The sequence below is a fragment of the Scyliorhinus canicula genome, chromosome 13 (assembly GCF_902713615.1).
Source record: "Scyliorhinus canicula chromosome 13, sScyCan1.1, whole genome shotgun sequence".
Lineage (NCBI taxonomy): Eukaryota > Metazoa > Chordata > Chondrichthyes > Carcharhiniformes > Scyliorhinidae > Scyliorhinus > Scyliorhinus canicula.
The window spans coordinates 162,594,585-162,620,842 of NC_052158.1; the positions used below are offsets into that span (position 1 = coordinate 162,594,585).

Below are 26,258 nucleotides of genomic sequence, written 5' to 3' on the forward strand. Positions count from 1 at the left end.
TGGCACGGTGGTGCACGGTGGGGACCAGCAGGGTACAATGAGAAGGGCTTACTGGGGTACAGTGGGGTCCAGCAGGGTACAGTTAAAAGGGCTCACTGGGGTACAGTGGTGTCCAGCAGGGTCCAGTGGGGTACAATGAGAAGGCTCACTGGGGTACAGCAGGGTACAGTGGGATGGAGTCAGTGGAGTGCAGTGGGGTACAGCAGGGTCCAGTGAGAAGGGTTCATTGGGGTACAGTGAGAAGGGTGCAGTGGGGTACAGTGGGATGGAGTCAGTGGGGTGCAGTGGGGTACAGCAGGGTCCAGTGAGAAGGGCTCACTGGGTACAGTGGATTAGCATAAAGTGTAGGTTTTCCAAAAGAAGTTCTTGCAGTTTTTCCGCATTCTCATTCCCAACTGACGATGCTGGAATTTCATCGGTGTTGTGTTTTCTTCTGAAGTCTCAGCATTGGAAACATCCAGTGTTCCGGCCTCAGTGTCTACATCAGTAACCAAAGGCAACAGTTTCATCATTGTGTCCTTCAGAAGTTCCTGAAAGGAAGCAATTAAAGTCTGTTAGAAACAGAAGTTTGGATTGTCCAATGTAAAATAATAAAATGCTGGAGAAATCCAGAAAGTCCGGCAGCTTCTGTGGAAAGAGAAATCTCGAATCCAACAGGACTCCTGTTCAAAATTAATTTGAATCCTTTGTGTTTCAGTTGCTTGATGCTGACGTTAGGTGCTTAAGAAGAAAGAAAAGTACAGCACAGGAACAGGCCCTTCGGCCCTCCAAGCCTGCGCCGACCATGCTGCCCGTCTAAACTAAAATCTTCTGCACTTCCGGGGTCCGTATCCCTCTATTCCCATCCTCACCATAGGATCATAGAATTTACAGTGCCATTCGGCCCATCGAGTCTGCACCATCCCCTGGAAAGAGCATCCTACCTAAGCCCACACCTCCACCCTATCCCCGTTATCCCAGCTATCCTTTTGGTCACTGAGGCCAATTTATCACGGCCAATCCACCTAACCTGCACGCCTTTGGACTGTGGGAGGAAACCGGAGCACCCGGAGGAAACCCACGCAGACATGGGGAGAACGTGCAGACTCCACACAGACAGTGACCCAAGCCAGGAATCAAACCCGAGACCCTGGAACTGTGAAGCAACAGTGTTAACCACTGTGTCACTATATTCATGTGTTTGTCAAGATGCCCCATAAACGTCACTATCGTCCCTGCTTCCACCACCTCCTCCGGCAGCGAGTTCCAGGCACCCACTACCCTCTGTGTAAAAACTTGTCTCGTACGTCTCCTCTAAATTTTGCCCATCTCAGGCACAGAGTTTCACTCGATGCAAATTATCTGCTCCTCTACATCTTGGACTCCCAAGCTGGAATGGAAGGGGCCATGAAGCACCTCACAGAGTTTGGGCAGCTCCCAGGCTGAGCAAAAGCAAAGTCTTCCCAGTGAACTAGCAAGGGAGAGGGGCTGAGCTGGAGCCACTACCGTTCAAACACACATCAAATAAATTCGGCCACCTGGGGATCCCAATTGCCCACAACTGGACACGGACCCACAAATGGAACCTGACAAATCTGATGGAGGAAGTCAAAAGGGACATGCAGGAGGTGAGACTCACTCCTCTCCCTTGCAGGGAGAATACAATCAAAATGAACATACTGCCCAGGTTCCTCTTCCTCTAGATCCATCCCAATCTACATACCCAAGGCCTTCTTCAAAACTGTTGATAAACTAATCATGGCGTTTCAGTTGGGGGAGAGGGGGGGGGGGGGGGGGGGGGGGGGGGGGGGTAGTAGAGAACCAGAGGATATAAATAAGGATCCGACAAAGGAGAAGCATGGGGGGCTGTCCCTCCTAAACCTACAGTTCTACCACTGGGAGGCCACAGCAGAAAGAGTGAGGGGATGGATGGAGAAACTCGGAGCACAGTGGGTGAGGACGGAGGAGAGTTCTTGCACAGGGACATTACTCTGAGCCCTGGTCACAACTGCACCCCTGCCCCCTCTGAATAAACACTGAAGATGCCCCAGTGGTCGCAGCCAAGTCCTGAACATGATAACAAATCCGAAACATCCACTACGGCCTCCATCTGTAACAGCCACTGGTTCACGTCTGTAACAATGCACTCCACCTGCAAAAGGTGGAGACAGGACGAAGGGAAAGTTACAGTTAGCGACCTGCACTCAGACCCTGGAGGAACACAGACAGGTTCCAACCACCGAAAGGGAATGAATGAGGTACATACAGGTCAAATACCTGCTCCGTAGGGAAACAACGATGTTCCCCCAGCACCAGGACATGGGCAACCTCAGGAAGGGGACTTGTGGGGGGGACCTGTACGGACAACTATTGGAGGAGGTACACTCTCCCCTCAATGAGACAAGGCAAAAATGGGAAGAAGGACTTGGCATCGAAGGAGGTGGGGGACTCTGGATTGAAGCACTACACAGGCTGAACTTTACCTCCACATGCGCAGGGCTGAGCCTAATGAAGCTAAAGAAGGTTCACAGAGCGCACCTCACCCGAACCAGAATGAACAGGTTCTTCCTGGAGGTGGAGGACAAATGTGAACGGTGTCAGGGAGGCCCAGCCACATATTCTGGGCCTGCTCCAGACTGGTCAGATTCTGGACAAACTTCTGGATAAGGTTGTGGGGGTGAGGGGGGAGCTATGCCCAAACGTAATGGTCTGGCTATCCACTCTGTCCATGACCCTCATAATCTTGTAAACCTTTATCAGGTCGCCTCTCAACCTCTGTTGTTCCATTGAAAATAAACCGAGTCTAGTCAACCTCCCCTCATAGCTAATGCCCTCCGTACCAGGCAACATCCTGGCAAATCTCTTCTCTATCCTTAATTAGAACATAGAACATACAGTGCAGAAGGAGGCCATTCGGCCCATCAAGTCTGCACTGACCCACTTCAGCCCTCACTTCCACCCCGTAACCCAATAACCCCTCCTAACCTTTTTGGTCACTCAGGACAATTTATCATGGCTAATCTACTTAACCTGCACATCTTTGGGCTGTGGGAGGAAACCGGAGCACCCGGAGGAAACCCACGCAGACACGGGGAGAATGTGCAGACTCCACACAGACAGTGACCCAGCGGGGAATCAAACATGGGACCCTGGCGCTGTGAAGCCACAGCGCTATCCACTTGTGCGACCCAAAGCCTCCACAGTCTTCGAACACTATATTCCAAGTGTGGCCTAACTAAGGTTCTATTCAACTGCACCATGACTTGCCAATTTTTATACTCCTTCCGATGAAGGCAAGCATGCCATATGTCTTCTTGACTATCTTCTCCACCTGCGTTGCCTCTTTCAATTTCCTGTGGACCTGTACACCCAGATCCCTCTGCCTGTGAACACTCTTTAAGGGTTCTGCCAAAAACTGTGTAATTACCACCGTATTGGACCTTCCAAAATGCATTACCTCACATTTGTCCGGATTAAACTCCATCTGCCATCTCTCCGCCCAAGACTCCAACCGATCTAAATCCTGCTGTATCCTCTGACAATCTTCATCGCTATCCACAATTCAACCAACATTTGTGTCATCAGCAAACCTAATAATCAGACCAGTTACATTTTCCTCCAATTCATTTATATATACTACAAACAGCAAAGATCTCAACGCTGATCCCTGCGTAACACCACTAGTCACAGCCCTCCATTCAGAAAAGCACCCTTCCATTGCTACTCTCTGCCTTCTATGACCGAGCCAGTCTGTATCCATCTTGCCAGCTCACCCCTGATCCCGTGTGACTTCACCTTTTGTACCAGTCTGCCATGAGGGACCTTGTCAAAGACCTTACTGAAGTCCATGTAGACAACATCCACTGCCCTACCTGTTATAGTAAGAAGTCTTACAACACCAGGTTAAAGTCCAACAGGTTTGATTCAAACACGAGCTTTCGGAGCGCAGCTCCTTCCTCAGGTGAATGGCGAGGATACCTCGCCATTCACCTGAGGAAGGAGCTGCGCTCCGAAAGCTCGTGTTTGAATCAAACCTGTTGGGCTTTAACCTGGTGCTGTAAGACTTCTTACTGTGCTCACCCCAGTCCAACGCCGGCATCTCCACATCATGGCTACCTGTTATACGTTTAGCTGCTGTTGTAAAGAGTCAAAGGTTCAGCTCCTTTTCCACAAACACTTTTAATTTACTTCAATAGACTCTGCACAAAACTCTAACATCACATCACCTGACACAAAGGCCACCTGAAGCCCCTTTACATATCAGTGTCAATTATTGGACACTTAACATAAATGAGACAACTAATTGGAATGTCTCTTAACCCATTACTGAACAGTCTCCCCTTCCTTGGAGAAAAAAATAATTAGGTGAAAACAAAATCACAAGAAAGTCAAAAACACACACGCAATTTGCCCCCTTCTTTTTTTTCATTTTTATTTGGAAGAAAAAAACAGTCACAGAAACAGGCGCCCTTCATTAACCATATCCAAAAGTTTCTGTGAACTAGCCCCTCTTTTTGTAAAACAGTCTGACAGTTGATAGCTACTGTCAACCCATTTAATTTTTGCTATTTCCCCTCTGTCCAACATCTGCTTCAAACTTGCGATGTCAATCCTTAACCTTTTTTCATTGACACTTGTTGTAGAGTGCACATTTTCCCACAGGGATTTATTGTCAATGTGACAGTCAATGGGTATATTACCCAAATCCCCTACTCCCAAAATTTATGTCAATATCTGAGATATATGAAAGGCCATATCCACCGCCTCGACAAGGCTTAACGCCTCAGCAGCCAAAGTGCTTTTGACCACTCTCCTTATTTTATTTGTTTCCCACACAAGAGGGCAACATTTACCATTGTTCGCTAAAAGGAAAATTATAAAACCTCCTGCGCTTGAAACCCCATCACATAAATTTGCATAGGACACATCACTATAAACTATGAGTTTCAAGTGCCTAAGGTCACCTAAAACTGGGAACCTCAAAACACACTCCTGCATTTTTAGTTTGACCAACGCTTTATTTGCTCTTATTGTGTCTTCCACTTTGGGATCATTCATTTTTGTACTCAACTCTAAGACATCAAAACTCACGTCCAGTCTAGTCTGTCCACCTAACCAATTCAGTTGCCCAGCCATGGCTAATTGCTATCGGGCTGATGCTTTCCAAATAAGATTGCTGACGTAAAGTTGCCCCTAACTTAGTCTGTCCGATTTCCAAACCAAGATATTTAAATGCACCGGAAGCCTGACTTCCAGCCCTGAATTCTTTCCTCAAACCAGAGATTACAATAGCTTCGAAATCACTAGTCCCACCCCCACAAAACATCATCGGCATGCATCATAAAGACGCCAGAAATATTTTCTTTATAGTGCCAGTAAAACATTGCAGGATCTGCTTTCAACTGGCAACAGACTAACTTTAACAAAACTGACCTTACCGAAAAATACCAGACTCCAGACGCATCATTTAATCCATAAACAGATTTGTTCAACTTCCAGAGTACCCTTCTGTGTTCGCTGTCTCTTTAGAAGGACGGAGAAAAATGTCTCTCTGGAGCTGATGCCCCTGCAAGAAGGCAATTTTATATCTATAGATTTGCATTTCCATGCCTTTGTGGCTAATAGAGCCAAGAAGGTCTTTAAAATAACCTTTCCTGCCGTATGTGAATCTACCCTTAAATCCTGATCTTCTAAGTTTTCTTCAAATCCCCTCACCACGAGCCTGGCCTTTGCCTTATAAGTTCCAGCCGGAAGAACCTTTTCCATACAAATCCATCTGTGGGAAAGGGCACTTTGTCCCCTATCCGGTACTTGCGTGTATACCCCAAATTCACTCTAACTATGCAGTTCTTGCTGTTTGGCACCTTTGATAACTTTTTCATCTAACTTATTGGAAGCCACCAAAATCTCACATGCATGTGGGTTTCTACTCCTATTAGTATTTGTAGTCTTACTCATGTTCCGAGACCTTGATAAACTACGTCCCCTCTCCCGCCTGGTATCTCGTTCTGTACGGCTACTGCTTGATCTTTCCGTTCTGCTGTGGGATGTCCTTTCAATAGTTCTGGACCTTTTCCTGCGGACCTGTTCACTATCCGATGTACTATCTGAACTGGCACTGCGTTACTGTGCCCTCCATTTTTGAACTTTGTGTTCCCAATCCATTGTCTTAACCCCCCTCCCCTGAATGCTGTACATTCAACCAATATTTATACTTTCCAGTGGCCTTCCCTGCTCTACTAATAACAGTTGCATCCTTCCATTGACTAGACCCTTCAGGCAAGTATGTCACTTTTGTACCAACTTTTGGCAGTTGTCCTTTCGGAAAAATGGCCTGTTCTAAATCATCAGAAGTGTTGTGTTCCCCTACAGAAACCCTGTCTATCAGTTAACTGATCCTCATAATTCTGTAACACGTGCATACCAGATAACCCTGGTTCCTAGTCATGTCTGTCTGCTCTGTCTAAATTTGAAAATTTGTAATCTGTACCCATTATCCTTGATGATGATTGCCATGTTGCAAAATTATTGTTTTGCCATCTCTGCCTATGATCTTCCCTGGGCCTTTCCATTCATTAAAATTGTCTCTCTTATAGTATATTATGTCTCCTTGCTGAAAAACGGTATTTGATGGTCGTACATTATGCCTCAAAGCTCTGTGAATTCTTTCAGAGACTTCTGCTTCCAAAAAAGCTTTTCTACTGCTTTGTAATGCATTTAAATGGTCAGCAAAGGCAGAGCTAGTTGTAGTACCTTCCCAAGCTGGCAGCTGGTCATCCAAAATGGACTGAATCTGCAGTGAATTCTTTGCATGTACCGCCCATGCTAAAGCTGAATTTAGCTTGCAGTGTGGTCTATCTGCCAAAATTTTCTGGTGCATGTCCTCTATCACTGCATGGTTTCTTTCACACATACCATTACTAAATGGGCTTTCTGCAGCGGTATTCAGAACTGTGGTATTCACGTTTTCACACATATCCCTAAACTCATCATTAGCAAATTCTCCCCATTGTCCGTAAGGAATTTTGCCGGTGGGCTAATTCCTGTCCCTATCTATTTTTCCACCATTTGATCCAGAATTACTCTCTTTTCTTTACTGCGTACAATCGTTGATTGACTAAATCTGGTTGCTAAATCTACAAAATGCAAAATAAATATATTATCGGCTTTATCCCAGATCTTAAGATCCATGGCCACAATGGTGTTAAAATTCCTGGCCAAAGGTCGGGTTACTATCGGTCGTGCTGGTGCTCTTCTGTACTTCCTACAAACTTCACAGTGATCATTAACCTGTTCTATTAGCTTAGTATAGTCTTTACCCCTGACTCCTGCATCCTTTAATAAATTTTTCAGCCTCCGAGGAGACGGATGCGCAAATTGCCTGTGCAGTTTTAATACCACAAGCTTTTTATCAGCCATTTTCAACTGCCATTAACACATCCTTAACAAATGTACTTGAAATATTATTTGTCAGTAATGGAATACAATAGTGTCCCGACTGTATAAATTGTAGGTCCACCGTCTTTTCAAAAACTGTTGCCTTGTCCTGTTCCATATCCAGTTTCATGTGTGCTTTCTTCATCGACGGTCTGCTCAGAAGCAAAGGTATCTCACTTGATACAACATCCGTGCTAATTAAATTATTCACTCCGGCAATATTCACAAAATATTGCAAGGGATCACCACTCTTTTCAGCGACTTCTGCAACCAACACCCTCATTACCGGCGTAAAACTGCTTGTTAATAGGACAATGCCTTCTTTCTGGTCACTATCTTTTTCCTCTTCTGACTCTTCTGACTCTTCCGTGTCATGTGCCACTTCAAACGCTCTATTATAATGTGTTGGACAGTTGAAAGCATAATGGTATTGAGAGTCACATCGAAAACATTGATTTATCATGCCCCGGGCATTTCTGGGGTTCATCTTCCTGTCGTGGGTTCTAACTGGGTTTCTGTCTTCATAATTTCCAGGTCCCGATCTCCTGCTATAGTCTTGGAACCTGTTTGTAGCTGTGCGATTTTGCCATCCTGTTCGTAGTGTATCGGACATATTCTGCTTTATTGCAGACTGACCTATTTGGGTCATCAGAGCCATCGGAATCGAATGTTTCCCCAGAAACTTTTTTGAAGCTTCTGTCATCTGATCGAATAAGGTATCCTTATCCGCAAACTGAACTCCTGTCAAAACCAGGAACCTATCCATGTTGCTCACTCTAACACAGTCAAGTAATTTAAAGGCTAACACAGACTGTGGAAATTCCAGCCTGTGTTTTGGCAGCCTTTTATATAGTCTGCCAAATTCCATTATATAGTCTTCAATGGAGAAATCCTCTATTTTCCAGAACTTATCAAAATCCGACCATGCTTCATACACACTTAACAAGTCATCCGTCTTATAAATCTTATCCATATAATGTAATAGAGTCGCCAGACCTTCTTCTGAGTCTAACTCTTTCAATTCCAGCTCAGAAAACACTTTGCTTTGGATTTTACTGCCATATGGTAGAGAAAGAGCCAATGCCATACCTTGTTTTCTCTTTCCCAAGGCAGTTACCTTAGTCCCCATAACTACTGCACTTCTCCATTGTTCACATGATCCCCTTTCAGAAAATAAGAGGTGGGGGGGGGGGGGGGGGGGGGGGGTAGTCATACCCGGCCATCTTTATCCCAGGTTCAGCCATATATCTTTGGGTTTTTTTCTTCTCACTGACTCCTTGGTTTGGTCGGGAAAAGTTGTATCTTTAAACCCTTCCCATTTGCACAGCAACCATCCTCTGCTACCATTTGTTAGACGTTTAGCTGCTGTTGTATAAAGAGTCAACGGTTCAGCTCCTTTTCCACAAACACCTTTAATTTACTTCAACAAACTCTGCACAAAACCCAAACATCACATCACCTCACACACAGGCCACCTGAACCCCCTTTACATATCAGTGTCAATTATTGGATACTTAACATAAATGAGACAACTAATTGGAATGTCTCTTAACCCGTTACTTAACACTACCTTCATCAATCATCTTCGTCACTTCTCGGAAAACTTGGTCAAGTTAGTGAATAATTCTTACACTTCCTTTGTTTCCACTTTATAATTGCGTGGGTTAAAAAGAGACAAACTATCTGTAATGTTGGTCACAGTGGAGAGGGGTAGTAGCTGGAAGTGAGTTAACCTGCTCTGTACTAATCAAACAGATCAGTCTCAAAGCAGTTTGTGTTGGTTACAGCCAGGATCATGGTGGAGGTGCTTTAATGCTCTTGAGGTTGCGACAGCAAGAAATTAGCTTCCACTATCAATACCGTTCAATGAGTCCTGTGTGGGTGTCTGGTGAGTGTGATATCAACTCAGCTTCGGTGTGGTGTCCCTCAATAGCCTTCAGTATGGTATTGCCCAGAAATAGCTAAGCTTGTGGCAGGGTGGGCAGGAAAATATATTCTCGTTCCCCTGCCAGAGTCTACGTTGGATAGATCATTGCCAGCAATCTTTCTATTTCTGCAGAAACAAACATCTTGATTTAACCGTCAATACATCATTGATAAAAGTTATCTTCTTGAGACATAGCAGAATAAATTCCAGAGTGATGCATATTAGCAAAATGGATAATTTCCCATAATTGTATTCTTGATGCGCATCGCTTTGATATTCCCAGAACAAAGAATTAATTTTGAGATATCTTCTATGTTTAATCTAAATTCAAATTAGTCTTCGGTGAGGGATTCATCAAATGGGTGAGGCTGCTCTACGCGGCTCCGATGGCAAGTGTAGTTACCAATGGAAGGAGATCGGAGTACTTTAGGCTCTACCGTGGGACCAGGCAGGGGTGCCCCCTGTCCCCCTTGCTCTTTGCACTGGCGATTGAACCTTTGGCTATGGCGTTGAGGGAGTCAGGGAGATGGAGGGGTCTGGTGTGGGGTGGGGAGGAACATCGGGTATCGCTGTATGCGGACGACCTGCTGTTGTATGTGGCGGATCCAGAAGGGGGAATGCCGGGGGGGTGATGGAGCTGTTAGCGGAGTTTGGGGGCTTCTCGGGCTATAAGTTAAATTTAGGCAAGAGCGAGGTATTTGTAGTACACCCGGGTGATCAGGAGGAGGGAATTGGGAGACTCCCTTTTAAGAGGGCAGTGAAGAGTTTCAGGTACCTGGGGGTGCAGGTGGCCAGGAGTTGGGGGACTCTCCATAAGCTTAATTTTACCAGGCTGGTGGAGCAGATGGAAGAGGAATTTAAAAGGTGGGACATGGTGCCGCTATCGTTGGCAGGTAGAGTGCAGTCCGTCAAAATGACTGTTCTCCCGAGGTTCTTGTTCCTTTTTCAGTGTTTGCCCATCTTTATCCCCAGGGCCTTTTTTAGAAGGGTGACTAGCAGCATCATGAGCTTTGTTTGGGCGCATGGGACCCCGAGGGTGAAGAGGGTCTTCTTGGAGCGGGGTAGAGATGGGGGGGGGGGCTGGCGTTACCCAATCTCTCGGGGTATTATTGGGCGGCCAATGTGTCGATGGTGCGCAAGTGGGTAATGGAGGGCGAGGGGACAGCATGGAAACGGATGGAGAGAACGTCCTGTGGAGATACAAGCCTGGGGGCCCTGGTAACGGCGCCGTGGCCGCTCCCTCCTACGAGGTATACCACGAGTCCGGTGGTGGCGGCTACCCTCAAGATTTGGGGGCAGTGGAGGCGACATAGGGGAGAAGTGGGGGGCTCGATGGAGGCTCCGTTAAGGGGGAACCATAGGTTCATCCTGGGGAACATTGATGGGGGATTTCAGGGTTGGCACAGAGCGGGCATCAGACAGCTGAGGGACCTATTTATTGATGGGAGGTTTGCGAGTCTGGGGGAGTTGGAGGAGAAATTTGGGCTCCCCCGGGGAACATGTTCAGGTATCTGCAGGTAAAGGCATTTGCTAGGCGGCAGGTGGAGGGATTCCCTTCGCTTCCCGCGAGGGGTTGAGTGACAGGGTGCTTTCGGGGGTCTGGGTCGGAGAGGGGAAGATATCTGATATCTACAAGGTTATGCAGGAGGCGGAGGAGGCGTCAGTAGAGGAGCTGAAAGCTAAGTGGGAGGGGGAACTGGGGGAACAGATCGAAGACGGGACAGGGGCTGATGCTCTGGAGAGGGTTAATTCTTCCTCCTCGTGTGCGCGGCTTAGCCTCATCTAATTCAAGGTGCTGCATAGGGCCCACATGACTGGGACGAGGATGAGTAGGTTCTTTGGGGGTGAAGACAGGTGTGTCAGGTGCTCGGGGAGTCCAGCGAACCATGCCCATATGTTCTGGGCATGCCCGGCACTGGAGGAGTTCTGGAAGGGGATGGCGAGGACGGTGTCGAGGGTGGTAGGATCCAGGGTCAAGCCAGGATGGGGACTCGCGATTTTTGGGGTTGGGGTGGAGCCGGGAGTGCAGGAGGTGAAAGAGGCCGGTGTGCTGGCCTTTGCGTCCCTAGTAGCCCGGCGAAGGATCTTGCTCCAATGGAAGGATGCGAGGCCCCCAAGCGTGGAGACCTGGATCAATGACATGGCGGGCTTCATTAAGCTAGAGAAGGTCAAATTCGCCCTGAGAGGATCGGTACAAGGGTTCTTTAGGCGGTGGCAACCTTTTCTCGACTTTCTGGCTCAACGATAGGGTACGGGGACAGTAGCAGCAGCAACCTGGGGGGTGGGGGGGAGGGGGGGAAGGGGGAGGGAAGGACAATGACTGTTTGTTCATTTAATTTTAATATATTTTTAAGTTCTTTTGTTGTTCACTGGGTTTGGGGGGATGGGGGGATGTGATACATGCGTCGATACGGTCTGGGGGTGTCACAGTTATTATGGGTTATTTTGTTGCATTTCATTGTTTGTCGTTATGTTTTATATTTTCTGTAAAAAATTCCAATAAAAATTATATTAAAAAAAAAAAAAATTCAAATTAGTCCTATGTTGCTATGCTTATGTGAATCATGAACCATTAATCAGGCCACAGTGTATAGTTTGATTCTTGTTAAATTCCCCTGGACTAGCGCACGGTCAATTCCAGCCCCACGTGCCCTGGATTCACAACACAAGTGAATTAACCAATAAATAAACAACCAAAGAGAAAATGCAGGAAAATCTCAGCAGGTCTGGCAGCATCTGTAGGGAGAGAAAAGAGCTAACGTTTGAGTCCGATGACTCTTTATCAAAGCTAACAGACAGAGAGAGTGAGGAACATTTATACTGTGGAGTGAGAATGAAAGATGAGTCATAGCCACAGAAACCCAGGGAAACGAGATGCTAATAACCACAGAAACCAAGGGGAAAGAGTGTTAATGGCCACAGAAACCAAGGGGAAAGAGTGTTAATGGCAGTCCCCAGAGAGAACAAAAGATGTGAGAGGCCAAACAGCAGAGAAACTAACATCAGATGTTTATTTCAACCACCATGTTGAGGAACCAACTAGGTAACAGGCTATCCAAGATTTAGTATAGGGCAATGAGAAAGGGTTAATTAATAATCTTGTTGTACGGTATCCTGTACAGAAGAGTAACCATAACATGAAAGGATTATTCATTTGGATGGAAAGTGAATGATCTAATCCAAAACCAAGGTCCTAAATCAAAAGAAAGTAAACTACAAGGTATGACGGGTGAATTGGTTACAATAGATTGGGTAACTTCATTGAAAGGCCTGAAGTTGGATAAGCATTGGCTAATATTTAAGGAATGAATTATGCATTGCAATCGTTATACATTCCTTTCTGGTGCAAAAACGCAACAAGAAAAGGGCCCCTACCATGCCTTAATAAATAAATTAAGGGTTGTACTAGATCTAAAGAGGTGTCAGATAAAGTTGTAGAAAAAGTAGCAAGATTGAGGATTTTAACAGTTAAGAATTCAACAAAGGAGGGCCAAGAAATTCATTAAAAGGAGAAAATAAAGTCTGAAAGTAAACCTTGCTATAAGTATGTAAAACAAATGAAGACAATTGTACAGTCTGAAAAGGGAAAAATGATAATAGAGAACAAGGAAATGGCAGAGCAATTAAACAATTACTTTCGTCTGTCTTCACAGAATCAGACACAAATAACTTCCCAGAAGTGCTACGGAACCAAGGGTCTAGTAAGAAGGAGGAATTGAAGGAAATTAGTATTTGTAAAAAAAAATAGCATGGATGCACAGTGGTTAGCACTGCTGCTTCACAGCGCCAGGGTCCCAGGTTCGATTCCCAGCTTGGGTCACTGTCTGTGCGGAGTCTACACGTTCCACCCGTGTCTGCGTGGGTTTCCTCCGGATGCTCCGGTTTCCTCCCAGAAGTCCCGAAAGACGTGCTGTTAGGTGAATTGGACATTCTGAATTCTCCCTCTGTGTACCCAAACAGGCGCCAGAATGTGGCAACTAGGGAATTTTCACAGTAAAGTCATTGCAGTGTTAATGTAAGCCTACTTGTGACAATAAAGATTATTATTGATAAATCCCAGGGCCCAATAATCCACATCCCAGGGTACTAAAGGTGGCTATGAAAATAATGGATGTGTTGGTTGTCATCCTCCAGAATTCTGTCGATTGATGAATAATCCTGGCAGATTACAGGGTGGCAAACGTAACCCAACTATTTTAAAAAGGAGGGAGGGAAAAACTTCAGGCTTTTTAAACCCTGAATTCCCCCTAAACTTCAGGCTTTTTAAACCCTGAATTCCCCCTAAACTGTTCCAATTCAATAACAAAATCTGAGTAAAATCAGAAACCCCCTTTCAAAGGTATGGCCCAGCACACGGCATTCTTACTGTCTTTAAGACATATTATTGAAACTCTGTTCCCCTTTTCAAATAGCAGATTTGAATTCTTTCCAGAAAGCAATTATCTTTTTTAAGTTACCAAGCAGTCTGGAAACAGCTGTTAAAATGAAGATAGAGAAAAACTTCTTTCAACCTATGCAGCTCAAACCAGTCCAAACTCAAAGCAAAAGTAAAAACTCAGAGCCAAAGCCTAGCTCCACCCACACAATGACATCACTGAAGCCATGTGATAAGACAAAAACATTTGTTACATTATAGAGTCATTATAATGGGGGGTTTTAATTATTCATATGCAGACTGGGACAGTAATATTGCAAAGGGCAGAGAGGGGCAAAAGTTCCCAGATTGGGTTCAGGGGAATTTTCTATTGCAGTGTGTGTTGAGTAAAACAAGAAAGGATTCACTGTTAGATCTAACACTTAGAAATTAAGTGGGCCGCGCAGATCAGGGGTAGAATTCTCCAGCCTCCCAGTCACGTGTTTCTCGGCAGCAGGAGGCAGCGTTCCATTTTCTGTTCCCGCCGCTGCCTTTGAGAATTCCCATTGAAATCCATGGGCGGGGGTGCAGTGATAGGGGGAGCAGAGAATCCTGCCACCTGCGAAAGGCTGGAGAAATCCAGCCCAAGTGGCAGTGAGGGAACATAGAACTGTACAGCACACTACAGGCCGTTCGGCCAATGATGTTGTGCTGAACTAGTCTGAAACTAAGATCAAATCAACCTACTCCCAATCATTATAGTGCACTCCATATATAGAACATAGAACATACAGTGCAGAAGGAGGCCATTAGGCCCATCGAGTCTGCACCGGCCCACTTAAGCCCTCACTTCCACCCTATCCCCATAACCCAATAACCCCTCCTAACCTTTTTGGTCACTAAGGGCAATTTATCATGGCCAATCCACCTAACCTGCACGTCTTTGGACTGTGGGAGGAAACCGGAGCACCTGGTGGAAACCCACGCAGACACGGGGAGAACGTGCAGACTCTGCACAGACAGTGACCCAGCAGGGAATCGAACCTGGGACCCTGGCGCTGTGAAGCCACAGTGAATACCCGCTTGAAAGTTTCTAAAGTGTCCGACTCCACTACCATAGCTGGGAATGCGTTCCACACCCCAACCACTCTCTGAGTAAAGAACCTACCTCTGACAAATTTACCATCTCCCACCGCCCTCTGTCTTCTGTATGATAGCCAGTTACTGATCCAATCGGCCAAATTTCCCTCTATTCCACACCTCCTTACTTTCTGCATGAGCCGTCCATGGGGCACCTTATCAAATGCCTTACTAAAATCCATGTATACGACATCAACTGCTCGTCCTTCATCTATGTACTTAGTTACCTCCTCAAAGAATACAATCAAACTTGTGAGGCAAGATTTACCACTCACAAATCCGTGTTGACTATCCTGGATTAAGCTGTATCTTTCCAAATAATCATAAAGATTAACCGGCCTATAATTCCCAGGGTTATACCTATTCCCTTTCTTGAACAAGAGGCAACATTTGCCTCTCTCCAGTCTTCTGGCACTATCTAGTAGACAGTGAGGACAAAGATCAAAGCCAAAGGATCTGCAATCTCATCCCTCGCTTCCCAAAGGAACCTAGGATATATACCATCAGGCCCAGGAGACTTATCTATCCTCAGGCTTCTCAAAATTTCTGACATATCTTCCTTCTGAATATCTACCTCCTCCAGCCTACCAGCCTTTATCCTCCTCAACAACATGGCCCCTCTCCTTTGTGAACACTGAAGAAAACTATTCATTTAGGGCCTCTCCTATATCTTCAGACTCCATGCACATGCTCCCACGACTGTCCTTGACCAGCCCTAACTTCACCTTGGTCATTCTTTTATTATTCACATAAGAGTAAAAAGCCTTGGGGTTTTCCTTGATCCAACCCGCCAAGGACTTCTCATGCCCCCTCCTAACCTTCCTAAGCTCCTTCCTAGTTATCTTGTATTCCTCAAATGCCCTAACTGAACCTTGTTTTCTCATCCTTACATTAGCCCCTTCTTTCTCTTGACAAGACATTCAATCTCTTTTGTAAACCATGGTTCCCTCACTTGACCATTTCTTCCTGGCTGAAAGGTCATACATATCAAGGACACGCAGTATTTGCTCTTTGACAAGCTCCACATCTCAATTGTGCCTATCCCTGACAGTTCCTGTTTCCATCTTATGCTCCCCAATTCTTGCCTAATTGCATCATAATTACCTTCCCCCCAGTTATAAACATTACCCTGCTGTATGTTCCTATCCCTCTCCATTGCTATAGTGAAAGTCACCGACTTGCGGTCACTATCTCCAAAGTGCTCTCCCAGAATCAAATCTAACACTTGGCCCGGTTCATTACCCAGTACCAAATCCAATGTGGCCACCCCTCTTGTCGGCCTATCCACATATTGTCAGGAAACCCTCCTGCACACACTGGATAAAAACTGCTCCATCCGAACTATTCGACCTATAGAAGTTCCAATCAATATTTGGAAAGTTAAAGTCACCCATGATAACTACCCTGTGACTACCGCACCTATCCAAAATCTACATTGCAATCTATCCTCCACATTTCTGTTACTGTTTGGGGGCCTATAAAAATCTCCTAACAAAGTGACCGCTCCTTTCCTATTTCTAACTTCAGCCCACACTACCTCAGCAGACATTTAGGAAACAGTGATCATTGTATCATAAGGTTTAGGATGACGGTAGAAAAGGATGAAAGGCAATTCAAAATAATTAACTGGGGGAGATCCGACTTCAATAGGGCAAGAACGGAGCTGGGTTGGATAGACAGAAGTGAAAGGTTGGCACGGAAAACTGTGGCTGAATAATCGAATGAGCTTCCTTCAAAAACGAAATGGTCCAGATACAGTTACGGTATATTCCCTCAAAGGCAAAGACAGGACAAACAAATCCAGAGTTCCTGAAAAAGGAGATAGAGATTAAGATGAAGCAGATGTTTTCTTAAGACAGGTGTCAGGTAGAAAATACAATTGAGAACCAAGAAGAATACAGAAGGTTCTGAGGAAAGTGAAAAGCTCATTTGGGAAGCGAAGAGGGATTGTGAGAAAAGACTGACAGCCGGCATAAAGTAGAATCTCAAAGCCTTCAATAGACATCTGTCAGAAAAACAATAGAACGTAGAACATACATACAGTGCAGAAGGAGGCCATTCGGCCCATCGAGTCTGCACCCAACCACTTAAGCCCTCATTTCCACCCTATCCCGTAACCCAATAACCCCTCCTAACCTGTTTTGGTCACTAAGGGCAATTTATCATGGCCAATCCAATAACCTGCATGTCTTTGGACTGTGGGAGGAAACCGGAGCACCCGGAGGAAACCCACGCAGACACGGGGAGAACGTGCAGACTCCACACAGACAGTGACCCAGCGGGGAATCGAACCTGGGACCCTGGTGCTGTGAAGCCACAGTGCAACCGTTCCACCCTAATAATTTTCAATTCTTCTCTGGCCACCAGACGGCAGCATGGTAACACAGTGATTAGCACTGTTGCTTCACAGCGCCAGGGACCCGGCTTCGATTCCCGGCTTGGGTCACTGCCTGTGCGGAGTCTGCATGTTCTCCCTGTGTCTGCGTGGGTTTCCTCCGGGTGCTCCGGTTTCCTCCCACAAGTCCCGAAAGGCGTGCTGTTCGGACATTCTGAATTAATAATTATAATATTTTTCTATTCATAATATCACTGTCTTGTTTCTGATCTGGGAATCGGTTGTGGGTGTGATTGTTTAAATTGGATTCAGAGACAGAGTGACTTCAAGAGTTTTAACATGACCAAGACCTGGTTTTGATATGTTAATGAATCCAGAGGGACTTCAATAAGAATTTGCATAACGCATTAAAAGCAGTAATTTTGAAGTGGGTTGTCTGAGTTCAAAGAGGAACCTATACAAGTTGTAACAATTGTTAGGATGTGAGGCAAAGATAGGGTAGCTTAATTGTACAAATACCGGAGTAAGGAGTTTGATCAATAATGGGAAATTTGCAATTCTGAGAAACTGCGTGAAGCAATAAAGAACAGCAATGAGATAGAAATGCATTTAAGAAAACACTGAAGCCTATGTGAGGGGATAGCTGCCTAAATCTCCCAGAAGGGGCGACATGATGGCACAGTGGTTAGCACTGCTACCTCACAGCATCAGGGACCTGGGTTCAATGCCTGTTTTGGGTGGCTGTATGGAGTTGGCACGCTCCCCCCCTGACTGCGTAGGTTTTCTCCGGGTGCTCCTGTTTCCACCCTCTGTCCAAACACGTGCAAGTTAGGTGGATTGGCCACGCTAAATTGCATTTGGTGTCCAAACAAATAGGTTAGGTGGGGTTACTGAGTTATGGGGATAGGGTGGAGGTGTGGGCTTAATAGGGTGCTCTTTCCAAGGGCCGGTGCCGACTTGAAGGGCTGAATGGCCTCCTTCTGCACTGTGAATTCTATGATCTGTAAATTCTATTCAACACTTCCTCCTTGTCAATTTTGAACTTTTCTCGTGCCAAAGTCTCCTCCTGTGCCATTGTCGCCTGGGTAGCATTTAACTGGCAATTTATCCTGGCCAATCCACCTAACCTGTACATTTTTGGACTGTGGGAAGAAACCGGAGCACCCGGAGGAAACCCACGCAGACACGGGGTGAAAGTGCAGACTCCACACAGACAGCGACCCGAGGCCGCAATTGAACTCAGGTCCCTGGTGCTGTGAGGCAACAGTGCTAACCATTGTGCCACTTTACTGGAGTTTTTGGAGGAGATAACAGAAAATATTGATGAGGGTAATGCTGTTGATGTGGTGTACTTGGACTTTCAAAAGACATTTGATACTAGCGCTTTTCCAGGAGACACATCCGGAGTGAGACTCATCCAGAGTGGGGATTGCAACTTGGTAATTTGGTGCAGTGAGGTAAATCAGCAAAGATAAGTGGAAAATCTAATTCTGCTGTTTTTCAGTTAAAAGTGCAGTGTGTAGCTTAGTGTCTGATTGGTTGAAGCTGCCCCCACCCTAATTGCTGAGAGGCAGTTATCTGTCAATCACCTGAGGCCTGTTTAGGGGCACATTGTATTCTTCTCTTTGAAGTTAAGGTATTTTTTGAGTCATCGGTTAGCTGAGATCTGTATAAAAGACAGACAGACAGCGCACACAGTAAGCTAGCGCTTTTCCAGGAGACACATCCGGAGTGAGACTCATCCAGAGTGGGGATTGCAACTTGGGAATTTGGTGCAGTGAGGTAATTCGGTGCAGAGTGTGAGGAGGTGCTTTTTAACCCTGGTAAGTGACTGGTAAGTAGTTTCTCTTTTTCTTTTCATTGTCTAATTTATTTATTTTTACTTTGAAATTCTAGTTGTTTAAGTTTACCTAGGGTTTAAGACATGGCAGGAGATCCCAGACCCGTGTCATGCTCCTCGTGTGCGATGTGGGAGCTCAGGGACACGTCCACTGTCCCTGGCTCCTTCACGTGCAAGAAGTGTGTTCAGTTGCAGCTCTTGTTAGACCGCTTGACGGCTCTGGAGCTGCGGATGGACTCACTTTGGAGCATCCGCGATGCTGAGGAGGTCGTGGATAGCACGTTTAGCGAGTTGGTCACACCGCAGGTGAAAATTAATGAGGGAGATAGAAAATGGGTGACCAAAAGAAAGAGCAAGAGTAGGAAGGCAGTGCAGGTGTCCCCTGCGGTCATCTCCCTGCAAAACAGATATACCGCTTTGGATACTGTTGAGGGAGATGGCTCACCAGGGGAAGGCAGCAGCAGCCAGGTTCATGGCACCGTGGCTGGCTCTGCTGCACAGCAGGGCAGGAAGAAAAATGGCAGGGCTATAGTGATAGGGGACTCGATCGTAAGGGACTCGATCGTAAGGGGAATAGACAGGCGGTTCTGTGGACGCAATCGAGACTCCATGATGGTATGTTGCCTCCCTGGTGCAAGGGTCAAGGATGTCTCGGAGCGGCTGCAGGACATTCTGGGGGGGGAGGGTGAACAGCCAGCTGTCGTGGTACACATAGGCACCAACGATATAGGTAAAAAACGGGATGAGGTCCTACAAGCGGAATTCAGGGAGTTAGGAGTTAAACTAAAAAGTAGGACTTCAAAGGTAGTAATCTCATGATTGCTACCAGTGCCACGAGCTAGTCAGAGTAGGAATGTCAGGATAGATAGGATGAATGCGTGGCTCGAGAGATGGTGCAAGAGGGAGGGATTCAAATTCCTGGGGCATTGGGACCGGTTCTGGGGGAGGTGGGACCAGTACAAACCAGACGGTCTGCACCTGGGCAGGACTGGAACCGATGTCCTGGGGGGGTGTTTTCTAGAGCTGTTGGGGAGGGTTCAAACTAATGTGGCAGGGGGATGGGAACCGATGCAGGAAGTTGGAAGGTAGTAAAACAGGGACAGAAGCAAAAGGAAGTAAGGGGAAAAGTGCAAGGCAGAGAAGACATAGTCAAAAATCTAAAAGGGCAACAGTACAAGGTACAGTGACTGAGGGGAGCTCAGTGAATAGGCCCAGTAATAACAAAAGGAATAAAACTGGAGATGTTAAGATTCAAAACAGAGGTAAAAAAACCAACATAAGTGTACTTTACCTGAATGCTCGTAGTATTCGGAATAAAGTAAATGAGTTGATGGCATAAATCATCGTAAATGACTATGATTTAGTGGCCATTACTGAAACATGGTTAAAGGATGGTCACGACTGGGTGTTAAATATCCGAAGGTATCAAACTATTCGGCAGGACAGAGTGGATGGTAAGGGAGGTGGTGTTGCTCTGTTATTTAAGGATGACATCCGGGCAATAGTAAGGGATGACATCGGTGCTATGGAGGTTAAGGTTGAATCCATTTGGGTGGAAATCAGGAATAGTAAGGCGAAAAAGTCACTGATAGGAGTAGTCTATCGGCCACCAAATAGTAACGTTATGGTGGGGCAGGCAATAAACAAAGAAATAACTGATGCATGTAGAAATGGTACAGCAGTTATCATGAGGGATTTTAATCTACATGTCGATTGGTTTAACCAGGTCGGTCAAGGCAACCGTGAGGAGGAGTTTATAGAATGTATCCGCGATAGTTTCCTAGAACAGTATGTAATGGAACCTACGAGGGAACAAGCGGTCCTAGATCTTGTCCTGTGTAATGAGACAGGATTGATTCACGATCTCATAGTTAGGGATCCTCTCGGAAGGAGCGATCACAATATGGTGGAATTTAAAATACAGATGGAGGGTGAGAAAGTAAAATCAAATACTAGTGTTTTGTGTTTAAACAAAGGAGACTACAAGGGGATGAGAGAAGAAGTAGCTAAGGTAGACTGGGAGCTAATACTTTATGGTGGAACAGTTGAGGAACAGTGGAGAACCTTCCAAGCGATTTTTCACAGTGCTCAGCAAAGGTTCATACCAACAAAAAGGAAGGACGGTAGAAAGAGGGAAAATCGACCGTGGATATCTAAGGAAATAAGGGAGAGTATCAAATTGAAGGAAAAAGCATATAAAGTGGCAAAGATTGCTGGGAGATTAGAGGACTGGGAAATCTTTAGGGGGCAACAGAAAGCTACTAAAAAAGCTATAAAGAAGAGTAAGGTAGAGTATGAGAGTAAACTTGCTCAGAATATAAAAACAGACAGTAAAAATTTTTTCAAATATATAAAACAAAAAAGAGTGGCTAAGGTAAATATTGGTCCTTTAGAGGATGAGAAGGGAGTTTTAATAATGGGAAATGAGGAAATGGCTGAGGAACTGAACAGGTTTTTTGGGCCGGTCTTCACAGTGGAAGACACAAATAACATGCCAGCGACTGATAGAAATGAGGCTACGACAGGTGAGGACCGTGAGAGGATTGTTATCACTAAGGAGGTAGTGATGGGCAAGCTAATGGGGCTAAAGGTAGACAAGTCTCCTGGCCCTGATGGAATGCATCCCAGAGTGCTAAAAGAGATGGCTAGGGAAATTGCAGATGCACTAGTGATAATTTACCGAAATTCACTAGACTCTGGTGTGGTCCCGGTGGATTGGAAATTAGCAAATGTGACACCACTGTTTAAAAAAGGAGGTAGGCAGAAAGCAGGAAATTATAGGCCAGTGAGCTTAACTTCGGTAGTAGGGAAGATGCTGGAATCTATCATCAAGGAAGAAATTGCGAGGCATCTGGATAGAAATTGTCCCATTGGGCAGATGCAGCATGGGTTCGTAAAGGGCAGGTCATGCCTAACTAATTTAGTGGAATTTTTTGAGGACATTACCAATGCAGTAGATAACGGGGAGCCGATGGATGTGGTATATCTGGATTTCCAGAAAGCCTTTGACAAGGTGCCACACAAAAGGTTGCTGCATAAGATAAAGATGCATGGCATTAAGGGTAAAGTAGTAGCATGGATAGAGGATTGGTTAATTAATAGAAAGCAAAGAGTTGGGATTAATGGGTGTTTCTCTGGTTGGCAATGGGCTAGGGTCTGGCAGATGGAATACAATGTTGACAAATGTGAGGTTATCCATTTTGGTAGGTATAACAGCAAACGGGATTATTACTTAAACGATAAAATATTAAAGCATGCCGCTGTTCAGAGAGACTTGGGTGTGCTAGTGCATGAGTCACAGAAGGTTGGTTTACAAGTGCAACAGGTGATTAAGAAGGCGAATGGAATTTTGTCCTTCATTGCTAGAGGGATGGAGTTTAAGAATAGGGAGGTTATGTTGCAATTGTATAAGGTGTTAGTGAGGCCACACCTGGAGTATTGTGTTCAGTTTTGGTCTCCTTACTTGAGAAAGGACGTACTGGCGCTGGAGGGTGTGCAGAGGAGATTCACTAGGTTAATCCCAGAGCTGAAGGGGTTGGATTATGAGGAGAGGTTGAGTAGACTGGGACTGTACTCATTGGAATTTAGAAGGATGAGGGGGGATCTTATAGAAACATTTAAAATTATGAAGGGAATAGATAGGATAGATGCGGGCAGGTTGTTTCCACTGGCGGGTGACAGCAGAACTAGGGGACATAGCCTCAAAATAAGGGGAAGTAGATTTAGGACTGAGTATAGGAGGAACTTCTTCACCGAAAGGGTTGTGAATCTATGGAATTCCTTGCCCAGTGGAGCAGTTGAGGCTCCTTCATTACATGTTTTTAAGGTAAAGATAGATAGTTTTTTGAAGAATAAAGGGATTAAGGGTTATGGTGTTCGGGCCGGAAAGTGGAGCTGAGTCCACAAAAGATCAGCCATGATCTAATTGAATGGCGGAGCAGGCTCGAGGGGCCAGATGGCCTACTCCTGCTCCTAGTTCTTATGTTCTTATGTTCTTATGATACAGTGCCATAGAACAGACCTGTGACAAACATTATAGCTCATGAAATAAAAGGGACAGTAGCAACATTGATACAAAATTGGCTGAATAATAGGAAGCAGCGAGTAATGTTCAATAGATATTTTCCAGGCTGGGGGAAGGTTGTAGTGGTGTTCCCCACGGACCAGGATTGCTTTTCCTGCTTTATTTTAATGATCTAAATTTTAGTGTGCAGGGGACAATTTCAAAGTTTTTAAAAATAAATTTAGAGTACCCAATTTTTTTTTCCCAAATAAGGGGCAATTTGCGTGGCCAATCCACCTAACCTGCACATATTTTGGGTTGTGGTGGTGAAACCTACGTAGACACGGGGAAAATGTGCAAACTCACATGGGAAGCACGGTAGCACAGTGGCTAGCACTGTGGCTTCACAACGCCAGGGTCTCTGGTTCAATTCTCCACTGGGTCGCTGACTGTCTGGAGTCTGCACATTCTCCCAGTGTCTGCGTGGGTTTCCTCCGGATGCTCCAGTTTCCTCCCACGGTCCAAAGACGTGCAATTTTGGTGGATTGGCCATGATAAATTGCCCTGAGTGACCAAAAAGTTTAGGAGGGGTTATTGGGTTACGGGGATAGGGTGGAAGTGAGGGCTGAATGGGTCATTGCAGACTCGATGGACCGAATGGCCTCCTTCTGCTCTGTATGTTCTATCATAGAATTTACAGTGCAGAAGGAGGCCATTCAGCCCATCGAGTCTGCACTGGCTCCTGGAAAGAGCACCCTACCCAAGGTCAACACTTCCACCCTATCCCCATAACCCTTAACCCACCCAACACTAAGGGCAATTTTGGACACTAAGGGCAATTTATCATGGCCAATCCACCTAACCTGCACATCTTTGGACTGTGGGAGGAAACCTGAGCACCCGGAGGAAACCCACGCACACACGGGGAGGATGTGCAGACTCCACACAGACAGTGACCCAAGCCAGAATCAAACCTGGGACCCTGGAGCTGTGTAGCAATTGTGCTATCCACAATGCTACCGTGCTGCCCTATGTTCTGTGTAAACTCCACAGACAGTGACCAGGGCTGAGATTCAAACCCGGGTCCTCGGTGCTGCAGTCCCAGAGCTAACCACTGCGCCATTGTGCTGCCCAACAATTTCAAAGTTTGTGGATGATACAAAACTTGAAAGTATTGTAAACTGTGAGGAGGACAGTATAGAACCTCAAAAGGACATAGGCAAGTTGGTGGAGTGGGCAGATAGATGGCAGATAGAGTTCAGTGCATAGAAGTGTGAGGTGATGGATTTTGGGAGGAGTCACATAATAATAATAATAATATTTTATTGTCACAAGTTGTACATTAACTCTGCAATGAAGTTACTGTGAAAAGCCCCTAGTTGCCACACTCCTGCGTCTGTTTGTGTACACGAAGGGAGAATTCAGAATGCTCAATACACCCAACAGCACGTCTTTTGGGTCTTGTGGGAGGAAACTGGAGCACCCGGAGGAAACCCATGCAGACATGGGGACAACATGCAGACTCCACACAGATAGTGACCCAAGCCGGGAATCAAACCTGGGACCCTGGTGCTGTGAAGCAACAGTGCTAACCACTGTGCTACCGTGCTGCCCACAATGGAGAGACAATATAAAATCAAGCATAAAATTCTTAAGGGGTGCAGGAGCAGAGAGACCTGTGTGTATGTATAGATCATTGAAGGTGGTACAACAGATGGAGAGACCAGTTAATGAATACACAGTATACCAGGCTTTAGAAACAAGGGAATAGAGTACAAGAGTAATGGGGTTATGTTAAATTTATACAAGACATTAACATAGACTCTCAATTGATGTATTGTGCACCGTTCTGTACACCACACCATAGGAAGGATGTGAATGTATTGTAGAGAGAGGGCAGAAGAGGTTCACAAAAACAGTTGCAGGGATGAGAAACTTCAGTTGTGAGGATAGATTGGGGAGGTTGGGACTGTTCCCCTTGGAGAGAAGGCTGAGAGGAGCTTTGATAGAGATGCTTAAAACCATGAGGGGGCCGGACAGAGTAGACGGGGAGAAACTGTTTCCGCAGGTAAAAGATCAAGAATGAGAGGGCACAGATTTAATGCGATTTGTAAAAGAAACAAATGTAATGTTAGATTTTTTTTTCACACAGTGAGTGGTTGGGTCTGGAATGCACTGTCTAGTAGTGTGGGGGAGCCAGGTTCAATTGAGAGGTTCAAGAGGGCTTTAGATGGTTACTTGAACAGAAACAATGTTCAGGAGTAGGGGAAAATGCAAGGGATTGGCACAAAATAGGGGCTGGTTTAGCTCACTGGGCTAAATCGCTGGCTTTTAAAGCAGACCAAGCAGGCTAGCAGCATGGTTCGATTCCCATACCAGCCTCCCTGGATAGGCGCCAGAATGTGGCAACTAGGGATTTTTCACAGTAACTTAATTGAAGCCTACTCCTGACAATAAGCGATTTTCATTTCATTTCATTATCATGATGCTGATTTGAGAGCCAGTGCAAACACCATGGGTCAAAAGGGCTCTTTCTGCGTTGTCACAATTCTGTTGAAATTCAGTTGTATGGATATATTTGAGACGTTGGGACTTGGGGAAATTAATGTTGGAAGATTTGATTGGGTTGTTCATAATCATGAGGGGTCTGGTCAGAGTAGATTGGGACAAACTATTCCCAAATGATGGAAGGATCAAGATCCACAGGAAAACAGTTAACTGCCAGAAGAACAAAAGGTGACATCAGGAAAACCTTTTGTTTCCAGCGAATTGTTAGGAGCTGGAAAACAATGTGTCGAATAGTGGAGGCAGCTTCAAATATGGGTTTCAAAGGAAAATTGGATACAAAGAACAAAGACGTATCTGAACAGAGAGAAAAAAAAGAGCGACGTGTAAAAGTCGCAGAAGAGACACTAGATGTAATGTGATAGTAAACCAGCATGGAAGTGGCGGGCTGAATGTCCTCCTTGTGTGCTGTAACCATTCTATGATTCTACTGCTACTTTTCCCTTGGAAATACTTCCCCTGATGTCAGCTGGTGAGATCTGGTGAGTTGGAATCGGTCTTACCTGATCCAAGGCTCTCTGCAGGATTTCGCGATGCCTGTTGTCTGTGGGGGCTGAGCTGACACTCAGTACTGCCAGGGCGATGGAGAGGAGAGCCAGGCTCAACTGAAGGCGGCTGCACCACATCTCTGCACAAGGCGAAGAAGCCGACGGAAAGTGGAGAGGGCGTTTCAGCACT

The 26,258-nt window shown here is 45.6% G+C and overlaps 1 protein-coding gene across 1 annotated transcript; it reads right to left on the reverse strand.

Annotated features, from left to right (window-relative positions):
* Nucleotides 1–26,258, reverse strand: LOC119976610 (somatostatin-1A-like). The gene is made up of 2 exons (XM_038817223.1): nucleotides 26,084–26,258; nucleotides 1–530 (listed from the first exon to the last, which is right to left on the reverse strand). Exons 1-2 carry the CDS (start codon nucleotides 26,204–26,206, stop codon nucleotides 333–335), a joined length of 321 nt encoding a protein of 106 aa, XP_038673151.1. The 5' UTR covers nucleotides 26,207–26,258; the 3' UTR covers nucleotides 1–332.

Coding starts and splice junctions, on each gene's coding strand:
- LOC119976610 (XM_038817223.1), bottom strand. CDS start 26,206: ATGTGGTGCAGCCGCCTTCAGTTGAGCCTGGCTCTCCTCTCCATCGCC. Junction 531..26,083: donor TGCAGAGAGCCTTGGATCAG/GTAAGACCGATT, acceptor GCTTCCTTTCAG/GAACTTCTGAAGGACACAAT.